Source organism: Giraffa tippelskirchi, chromosome 12 (genome assembly GCF_054371585.1).
Source record: "Giraffa tippelskirchi isolate mGirTip1 chromosome 12, T2T-mGirTip1v1.2.pri, whole genome shotgun sequence".
NCBI lineage: Eukaryota > Metazoa > Chordata > Mammalia > Artiodactyla > Giraffidae > Giraffa > Giraffa tippelskirchi.
The window spans coordinates 136,003,110-136,013,721 of record NC_137286.1 but is presented as its reverse complement, the minus strand read 5'-3'; the positions used below and the strand labels follow the sequence as shown (position 1 = coordinate 136,013,721).

Genomic DNA, 10,612 nt, shown 5'->3' with positions numbered 1-10,612 from the left:
TCAAACTTCTCATTCTATGGGTGCAAGTGACTCCTGGCATAAGGACCCTTTTTGAGGTCTGACTCAGGAGTATAGGTGACAAAACAGGAAGAAATCACACCCTCTTATGTCCAATAACAGTAGAATTCTCCTAGAGACTTAGATAAGGGAGAAGCACTAGACTAGCCAAGAACATTGTTTGATTCTTAAATTCAAGTGTGGTCTGCATTGTTCCCTTGAGACATGATGCTTACCCTTGGAAACTCGTTGCTCCCCCACCTTATGAAAGCCAGGTGAGGTGTGTAGACCTTCTGTTCTATCAAGAACCAGACAGCCAGGAACCTCTCAGAGGTGGGATTCTTGAGGGAAATCCATTGTCCAGGAGACCCAGGCTCACACTAGACCCAGGAGCCAACAGCATCAGAGTGTTTTCTCCTTCAGATGCCCCCACTCTATTTGCTATGAAGTAATGGGACCGGATGCCATGATCTTAGTATTTTGAATGTTGAGTTTTAATCCAGCTTTTTCACCCTCCTCTTTCATGATTCTCAGGCAGGGTGCCACCTTCCTGATTACTCAGATGGTAAAGAATCTGCCTGCAACACTGGAGACCCAGGTTTGATCTCTGGGCTGGGAAGATAGAATTCTGGGAAGACCTAAATGGATGTGAGAGAAGTCCAAGGGCAGAGGGAACAGAAGGGTGGAGGTGCTGGGGGCAGGGCAGGGGGAGGACCAGCTGGGTCTAGAGGACGCTCATTCATCTCACTCTCCTCCCCACCTCCTAGTCACAGGTTCACTCACACAGTCAGGGGGCTGGTGATGGAGACACAACAAGCCTGCTCTTAGCCTCAGTCCTGCTCTTCTGGGGAAGATGAGGGAAGAATTCACAGAGGCTGAAAGACAGGACTAAGTGATATCCATGTCCTTCCTACCCTGGGAGGGGATGAGAGATCTGGACACTATAAAATGTGTGATGTCTCTACTTTGGGGTAGAGAGTAGCAACCATTTATACAAAGAGACACAACACGTGTCTCCCTCAAGTCAGTTTCCATTCACAGCCTTGACCTCAGAGCCTCAACATGTCCGAGAATAGCCAGAGTGAGCCCTCAGAGAACTTCTCCATGGCACATTCATCCCGGGAGCCCCTTTCACACACACAGGACAGGCTTTGTGCAAATCACGGCAACTGGCTGTTGGCTAGGCTCTTCCTAAACTAGCAAGCTCTTTTCTGCCTTCTCTTTCCAGCTGTCTTCTATTTAAATCATACACGTGTCCTTACTCTAATGCCCTCCCCCCACCACACCTGAAATTTATTAGCCACTAAGTCCCTAATTCAAGGGGAAAAAGAAGCATTTGGGATTGGAAAGTTGTTCACTTACAGCCTGGGTGCTTTCAAAGTCTAGCTGAACTAGCTGAGCCCTCCTGTGCCCAGGCTCCCAGATACGTGCTGGGGTCCCTGGAGGAGACACAGCCGCTGCCTTTCCAGGCTGAAGGAGGAAGGAGACAAGAAAGGAGCCAACGCGGAAGAGCAGGGAACAGGGTAGTGGGGTCTCACCTTATGGAGAAGGAGTCCTGCTTGGCAGACCCATATTTCACTTGTGACGTGAGAGTAAGGGTCAGTCAATAAAAGACAGAGGGGAGGTTCCAGGCAATGGAAAGGTGGGCTGAAAGATCCAGAACAAAGGAGAGGTTGGTGAATTCGAGGAACTGAAAGGGATTAAGACACATTGGAGCTCAGGCTGGAGAGAAGAGAGAAAGTCTGGAGATGCCGACCTAGGGATCGAACCCAGGTCTCCTGCATTGCAGGCAGATTCTTTACTGTCTGAGCCACCAGGGAAGCCATAAAGAAGCATACCTGGACAAAGAAACAGTACAAGTGATCAGGTGATTCTGCAGGAGTATGTGTTTCCTGTGTGTAGAGGGTGGGGTAGATGGGGAGGGTGAGGCTAGGGACCCCACCCTTCTTGTTTCCTGTGTGGCCTACCAGACCCACTTTCCATGGCATTTGCCCTTTGCTCAGCTGGGTGCCTGAATTCTGCTGCTCCTTGGTGGTTGTTTTCAGTATGGTATAGTTGTCCCTGGAGGTTTCATAAAAGCACAGCCTTAGTTCATCACAACCCTAAGAGCAGGATTCCCAAGGTGTGGCTTGCTGGGAGGGAAATCGTGGGAACTGTATGTGATGAGCAGCTCAGCAGTAACTTCAGGAGTTGCTCCTGTGCAGGGAAGCTCAGGGAGCTCTAGGTCACCGGCCAAGCGCGGGGTCTGGCACATGCCTGTAACTGGAGCCTTCCTGTGCCTGGGGTTTGAGGAAACTGGTCTTATCAGCCAGTGACAAGTGCCTATGATATCAAACATCAGAAAGTGCAGAGCTGTAAGTTGACAAGCTTCAGAGTAAACGGCCACAGTCCTGTTGTATATTCCGCCCTCCTGTATAGCAAAGATGTGCTTTTACTTAACGACCATGTTTACCTGTAACACAAGCCTGGAGGGTGTTAGGATCCCCATCTCACAGACAAGGAAACAAGCCTACAGAGCTTAAGGAAATTGCTCAAGGTCATCTGACTCCTACTGACAGATGCAGCCTCTGAGCCCAGGCCGGTGGGACCGCAGAGTCTGTCCCCGCTCCTCCCGTGTCCTGGCAGGACCCAGAGTTCTCTCCTGTCCAAAGATCTGCCCAGCCCTTCAGCCCGACTCCCCAGGTGGGTTCAGGTGGTCCCTCCAGGTGCCCACAGGCCCTTTGCTCCTATTGCCCCTGATTTGGATCCCTCCTTCTGCAGGGCAACCCCACCCGGGCAACCCCACCCACCCGGGCAACCCCATCCACCCACCCACTGAGAGCCCCACGGTGGGCAGGAGGACACCCTTTCCCTGTTCTGGCAGCTTCTCCCTGCAGCCAGCTCCCGAGGGTGGGGTCAGGCCAGGTTGTGAGGACTCAAGGGAGAAGCAGGAAGGGTGTGAGCTCATGGTCAGCACCTTCCTCTGACTCAGACCTCCCTCTCTCTCCCTGACACTCCCAGCCACTTATGGCAGCTCCCCTCTACGTTCCTCTCTCCCCCGACCCCCCAGTTACAAATGCTCCTGTAGCTCTGCTGTGGATCAGAATCACCAGGGGAAGGGGTCAGAATGCAGAGTCCTAGGCTCCATTCCCAAAGATCTGATACAGGAGGTCACACAGTGGGGCCTGGGAATTTGAATTTTTATCAAACATCCCAGTGGGTTGGGGGATTGGGATGCAGGGGGTCCTGTGAACACTCTGAGAAACATTTAATAGACCTGCCACTCACATCTGTGGGCTCTGGGTCAAGAGTACAAATGAAAGCCATAGTGTATTTTTAAATATTTAAAAGTTATAAATCAATCAAACAAAACTGTCAAGTACACCTTTCTAACTATTAATACCTCACAGACTGGGGTTTTGGACACTGAGCTCTAAGCCAGAAGGCACACAACAGAGGGAGGGGCCGATCCAGCCCCCAGCCCTCCCCTTGCTCTTCCCACCTCTGGCTCTGACCCTCTTTGTGCCCTGAGGAATCTGCTGCTCAAGCAAGAGCAATCCCAGCCTTCAAGTGCAAGCTCAGGCCACTCTCTTCCGCCCCATAAACAGCTGTATCTTGACCATCTGTCGGGCTGGGACATGGGCCCCAGGAGGGAGGCGGGGCTCCAGGTGGCCACACCCCCTGGTCCTCTCTGGCTGTCCCTGGGGGAGGGTGCAACCACAGGATGCCCTGAGCAGGGCCTCTAAACCAGCACTTCTCTAACTGTATTGTGAGCAGGACTCACCTGGGATCTGGAGATTCTGAGTCAGTGAGTCTGGGGTGGAGACAAATTCCCTGTTCTAACGGCCTCCCAGGCCAGCAGATGCTGCTGGTCCACAGGCCACACTTAGAACAATAGAGCTCTGGGGCAGGGTGGGCAGTTTTTCTGTAAAGGACCAGGAAGTACATTTCCAGACTTTGTAGGTCTTAAGGTTTCTGCTCAGAAAAATATCTACTTCTGCTTCGCTGACTACGCTAAAGCCTTTGACTCTGTAGATCACAACAAACTGGAAAACTTAAAGACCACTTTACCTGTCTCCTGAAAAACCTGTACGCAGGTTAAGAAGCAACAGTTAGAACCGGACATGGAACAACCACTTGGGTCAAAATTGGGAAAGGAGTATGACCTCACCTTTACAATACACACAAGGTGTATATTGTCACCTTGCTTATTTAACTGATATGAAAAAGAATGTATATGTATAACTAAATCACTGCTGTACAGCAGAAATTAAGACACTATTGTAAATCAATGATACTTAAATTTTTAAAGAAATGAGAAAAAGCCAAGGCTGTCAGTAGGTTCACTGTTAATACTATTTACTCTGGCTACTTGCTTAACCAGGGGTTTGCCAGATTTTTCCACTTTGAAAATACAATTCTTCCCTAAAGAATTAATCTGAGAAGATACTCTGAGTCCATGAAAATGCTGTGTCTCCCCCAACCCGTGAACATTCACCGTATAGTCAGACAATGATGAGTTTTGTCTGAATTACTTATGACAAGGATGGCTGCTATATGGTAATTTTCTGTCAATCTGTCTACATTTGTGAGATGATCTACTGCAAAAAAGGGCTTTCCCTTCCTACTATCTATTTTATGTCTTATAGGAATCAGTATAAACTCATGGATTTTTAAAAATTTTTTAGTATTGTAAAATGTAGGGTTTAATAGCCCTCAGTCCTCTGTTTATCTTTATTTACTTATGACATTTCTAATGTGATAAAAACTCCATCTCAGAAATTCATATTTTGTCTAGGTAATCTGAAAAATTTAATTTTAAAAAGGTTTTATATGTAATGTCCTCCAGAATTAAATATGATAAGCTTTTAGATCAAACACTGGTTTGGAATACCCAAAGCTTCCATGTATTGGGATGGATACTTGTGAGCATGTTTGCTGAGTGAAAGAGTGAATTTAGTCAGAACCATCCAATGTGAACTTCTTATAGAACATTCCTAGTGTGTCTAAGTCTTAACCTTGGTTCTTCTTAAAAAAATCACACAATCCCAGTTGACTCCTAAGGCAAGTCAGACAGGCCTGGAGTCAGATGGAGGTCTCACAGGGCTGGGGCATGTGATTTCTTCTAGTAATATTATTTGTTAGGTCTAAATTCAAATAAATATGTATTTCTCCCAGTTTTCAATACACATTGCTGTTTTAGTTTTTGGAAAAAAGAAACACTTTCTTTAGAACATTAGGTTTAAAAAACAAAAGCTCAGTTAATCCACATACTTTCTGTTTTTAAAGGAAAATTAACAGCTTACACTTAAAACCTTGTGTTTAAAAAAATTCTGAAGGTTTTAAAGTGACCTATTGTGCTTTCAGGGACCTTCTTCAACATTAGGACCATGTTGCTGAATTAAGAATAGAATTGGTGAAATATATGCACACTATTGTTTTTAGACTTGGAAAAAAAAAACCTTTAAACTTGAATAGTAATTATTTCTAGCTTTTTAATGCTATTAAAAACATTGATAATGTATAGTAGGGCCTTTTGAAAGCCTGTGTGCTCTAATTTTAAGATAAATATGATGGTAACAATTAATAAAGAGGATGGTGCTGGAGAGGGTAGTACTGATTGACAGCTAATCACACATCCAGCATTGTTCAAAAGTACTGTTTCTCACCTGTCTGGGATTAAATATCAGTTTTATTTAATTTTACATTTTCAGCCCATTGCAACCTAATCAATGATCCACTGTGCACGGCTACTGTGCAGCTCAGCCACGGGCCCCTCCCCCACTCCACAAGTGCAACACTCACACTGGTCCCCGGGATATTCAGGATCCCACCCGTCCTGAGGGTGGATATCACAGCAATACAGATGTTGTGAGTTTCTGCTGCTGCTGCTGCTGCTAAGTCGCTTCAGTCGTGTCCGACTCTGTGCGACCCCATAGACGGCAGCCCACCAGGCTCCGCCATCCCTGGGATTCTCCAGGCAAGAATACCGGAGTGGGTTGCCATTTCCTTCTCCAGTGCATGAAAGGGAAAAGTGAAAGTGAAGTCGCTCAGTCGTGTCCGACTCTCAGCGACCCCATGGACTGCAGCCTACCAGGCTCCTCCATCCATGGGATTTTCCAGGCAAGAGTACTGGAGTGGGGTGCCATTGCCTTCTCCGTGTGAGTTTCTAGCTTTCTTGAATTTCCTGTACTTATTTCTAACCGGGTTACAAGCAGCTCATGGACCGACACTAGTGCACAGACCACACTGTGTCACTGTCATGATTAATCTTTGCAACAGCCCTCGGAGAATCATACTATCCCCACCTCAACTTTCAGACAAAGACTCTGAAGCACAGTGGGCTTCCCAACCTTAAGAGCCCACACTTACCAGGAAGCAGAACTTGAATCCAAACCCAGTCAGTGCCCAGAGGAGCCAGTATTTGTCCCTGACTCCAAAGCATGTGCTCCTCCCCATGTGCCTCTGTCATTTTAACTACACGTGGAGGAAGAACAGTTTGGTTTAGCCCAGATGAGGACCTTCTCAAGTACACTGTCTACAGTCTACAAACCTCCTTCATCCACACCCATCCTGTTCTCCTCTCCTGGTGATAAGAATCACCAAGGTCAGTGATTCCACCCTGTGTCTTTGGATGCTCTTAGTCCATACATCATCCCAACCAAAGCAATGGTTTGACAGCAGGAACTGTATTCATTTTCCAGACAAAGAAGCTGAGATTCAGAGGTTGAGATGCTTACCCGAGCATGTGACTAAGACTACATGGCTGTAGGATGTCCAGAGCCTATTTTGTCAAGGATGGTGCCATTCTCATGTCCTGGCACCTTGGCTGGTTACTGCTTGCCCACACCCACACTGCTAGTGAGTAGGAGAGAAAGGACAGATCGGTGTGACTGACTCCAAAACCAGGGCTCTCTGTTATCCCAGGCTGCCTCTTAAATTCTCAAAGTTATAAAGTTGAGAAGGAAGGCAGGCTTGCTCTCAGTCATCATTTATTCATTCCACAAACATTTACTGAGCACCCTCTGTGTGCAGATACTCTGCTGGAAGACATAGTTAAAAAGTGAACAGGGCACAGTTTCAAGTCTTTTTCTCACTTAGTTTAGTGAGAAAAAGACCACGTGTGAGCACTCACAGTCAGGGCAGGCTTCATGCACAACAGAAAGAACAGGCCCATGTTTACAAATAAAGTGTCTCAGGATGGTGACAACAGGACACTAACCAAGCATGGCTCAGTGTAACACGAGCGGTGCTCAGGGCAACACCCAGATCCGAGTTACCTAGGGTGACGACTGGTCTTAGGGTGACTTCCTAGAAGAGGTGACAGCTGGGCTGACCCTGGAGAATGAGGATTTCTCCCCTACATGGACCTTCTCCTCTATTTTTTTAGAACAGAGGGTATTCAGCAGAATCACTGAGTCATCATTTTGACTTAAACATCAGTCATCAAGAGTCTCCCCCACAGTACACCCTCATCACCTACCTCTGGAGCTGTGATACATGCCCGGGGGGACATGGAGACGAGCTGTCCTGACCTCCCTTCAAGGACTTGTTGTCCAGCAGCTGTAAGTGCTGCCAGTGGGCAACCTTAAACCACCAGCCCCTCTGGGGGCAGCCTACGTGCAATGATCCATCCAGGAGGAGGCATAAAGGCCTGGTCATTGGATGTGTCAGGACAACCCTGAAGGACCATTGTCACTCCAGACTCACATGGGATCAGCTAAGGTCGTCTGGCCAGTGATCCAGCTTGATCTTTCCCTCTGCCTTACCCTGTTTCTTCCTTCCTGATTCCACAGTGTTGACCCCAAGGGCAACCCTGATACACATCCCAGCACTAAACTCCACCTGAGTCTGCATCCCAGAGAACCAGCTGCAACATGTATCAGAAAACATTCCAGAACTTGGGGAGGATTTTTACTGAAAATTACTGGTTACACATGTACTTATAACATTTTAAAGCCCCCCAATAAAATACAAAATGGTAGCAACAAGGACCTTTTGTGTGAATGTGGTTACCTTTGGTTTAAAATTCACAATCTAATCTTGTCTGACCAAATGAAATTAAGTTATATATTAATAATAAAAGAAAACTATATGTTGAACTATATGAAAGTGCCATTTTATAGCTTATAAAAAGACTGAATGTTAGCAGTTCCACATGGTACAATCTAAAAGAAAAAAATCCATTAGCATTTGAAATTTAGAGAACATTATACTTATGAACAACTCATGGGTAAAAGATATAGTTAATGAATTAAATTAGGAATTAGAAAATACATAATACTATGGCTATTGACGGTGGTGAGTACCAAAACTTGCAGATTACAGCTAAAGTGGATCTTAGGGGAAAAGTCAGCTTTATAAACTTATATTAGAAAATGATGACATTACTAATCTCTTTTCAATTTAAGAATTTAGAGGAAAAACCTCAAGGTTAAGGAAAAGTTGAAGGAAAGAATGATATGATGACCTAGGGAAAAAAGAGAGCATCAATCAAGCAAAAAGTTGATTCTTTGAAAACAGCAAAAAGTTATGCAAGATTATTCATAAAAAAGAAGGCTAAAAGAAAATTAAAAAGCCAAAAGAACACAGTTAGAGGTGCTGCAGATACTAAACATATAAGATATTATGAAGAAATTTATGACAACAAAGCTCAAAACTCACAGGAAATAGATTCCTCCTAGAAAAATGAAACTTATCAAAATCACTCTGTAGAAATAACACACTGAATAGGAAAAACATAATTACCAAAAGTTACCCAGACAGTGTGGCTGCACACCACCATGAATGTGATTAACGCAACTGGATTGTGTGACTAAAAACTGTTACATGGCAAATTTTATGTTATATATACTTTACCACAATTTGTAACGTAAAAAAAAAAAATCCTCTATCTAGAAGATAGTCTAGCACACGTCTGTCCTTCATTAGCAAGTCCCCTAGAAGGGCTCCTATTTTAAGAAAGCATATTTTCTCTTCCTTCTCTTTTAGAACATATAATATTGTCCTTCTGATTTAACCATATATCTATTTGTTTTGTTACTTCAACTATAGTATATTGTATGTTTTTCCTATCAGTTTTCTGTGTCATATTTTAACCAAGAGGTCTTCTGGTGGAAAAATGGATCCTAATCATTTTAAAGGAAGTGGTGACACAAATTAGCAACATCACACCGTCTTCAAGTCAACAGAACCCCTGATATGACTGGAAAGTGATGCGTGATTCTGGGAGCAGTAAAAAGAAATCTGTGACAACTTTGTCTCAAATCTTAGAAAATGAGTTTACCTCTGGAGTCTCTCAAGACACAAAACCTGGGAGACAGCTTTTCTTGGTGGCCTGCACTCTGATTTGAGTAAGAAAGCAAGTAATATAACATTTAAATAAACATAATAAATCCTTATTTTGTCCACAAAGGTCCATCTAGTCAAGGCTATGGTTTTTCCAGTGGTCATGTATGGATGTGAGAGTTAGACTGTAAAGAAAGCTGAGCACCAAAGAATTGATGCTTTTGAACTGTGGTGTTGGAGAAGACTCTTGAGAGTCCCTTGGACTGCAAGGAGATCAACCAGTCCATCCTAAAGGAGATCAGTCCTGGGTGTTCATTGGAAGGACTGAGGTTGAAGCTGAAACTCCAATACTTTGGCCACCTGATGCAAAGAGCTGGCTCATCTGAAGAGACCCTGATGCTGGGAAAGATTGAGGGCAGGAGGAGAATGGGACGACAGAGGATGAGATGGTTGGATGGCATCACGACTCAATGGACATGAGTTTGGTTGGACTCTGGGAGTTGGTGATGGACAGGGAGGCCTGGCGTGCTGCGGTTCATGGGGTCGCAAAGAGTCGGACACAACTGAGCGACTGAACTGAACTGAATAAATAGTTTTTCAAGAGCTTGAAATCATTGAGTGAAGTTGGAGAACTAACATCTTGTAATGTGTAAATATTTGTTGCTGGTGTAAAATAAGTGGAATATAGTTTATGTGGTGCAAAACCTATTGGAAAAAAGCCTTTGGAATAGATATGAACTCATGGTACAATCACAGTGTTGACTCAAAGTTTGTGAAGGCTGAGGGCTGTCCAGTGGAAACACTCATAACCGCAAGGTCACTGTGGGTAATATCTGGCTATCTCCTTGTGAAGTGCACCTGAGGGAGACAAAGACAAAAACAACATGTTTAAAAGTTTTAAAGTCCTCCTCCTAAGGCAACACATTTCTAGGTTTCCTTCTTCGTGTGAAGCAGTCATATCACTATTGGAGACACAGTTTATAAAACCAGGCCTGTATTTATTCTATAGAGGAAGCAGCCCCATTAAAACCCTCAGTAGGGCCGGATGTAATGCCAAATAACCTGTAGATCTACTAGATTTCTGGTCATTCTGATTCACAGATATGCTTTATCACTACAGTAAACTGATAAGCAAAATCATTTTATTCCCTGAAATACATTAAAAACAGGGTAACAAAGAGGATAGGAAAACTAGCATCTGAACAGGGTTTGTCATATTCACACATAAAAGGAGCACAATAGATTTGGATCTCAATATCAGGTTGTTATCTTTATATTTTACAAACTCTGATCCACAAGCACTAAACACTGGCATAAATGTATGAAATATCCTGGTGTTTAATTTGCG

At 44.6% G+C, this 10,612-nt stretch overlaps 1 protein-coding gene across 3 annotated transcripts in view; it reads right to left on the bottom strand.

The window, feature by feature from the left end:
• Positions 1–7,877: 7,877 nt before the first annotated feature.
• The window catches only part of LOC145530190 (ATP-binding cassette sub-family C member 4-like), a 159,188-nt gene continuing 156,453 nt past the window's right edge, over positions 7,878–10,612 (bottom strand). For all 3 annotated transcript variants that reach the window (XM_081551106.1, XM_081551105.1, XM_081551108.1), the window contains one exon: positions 7,878–10,122. In XM_081551106.1, coding sequence (XP_081407232.1) covers positions 10,102–10,122 — 21 coding nt within the window. In that variant the 3' untranslated portion in view covers positions 7,878–10,101. The remainder of the gene's footprint in view (positions 10,123–10,612) is intronic.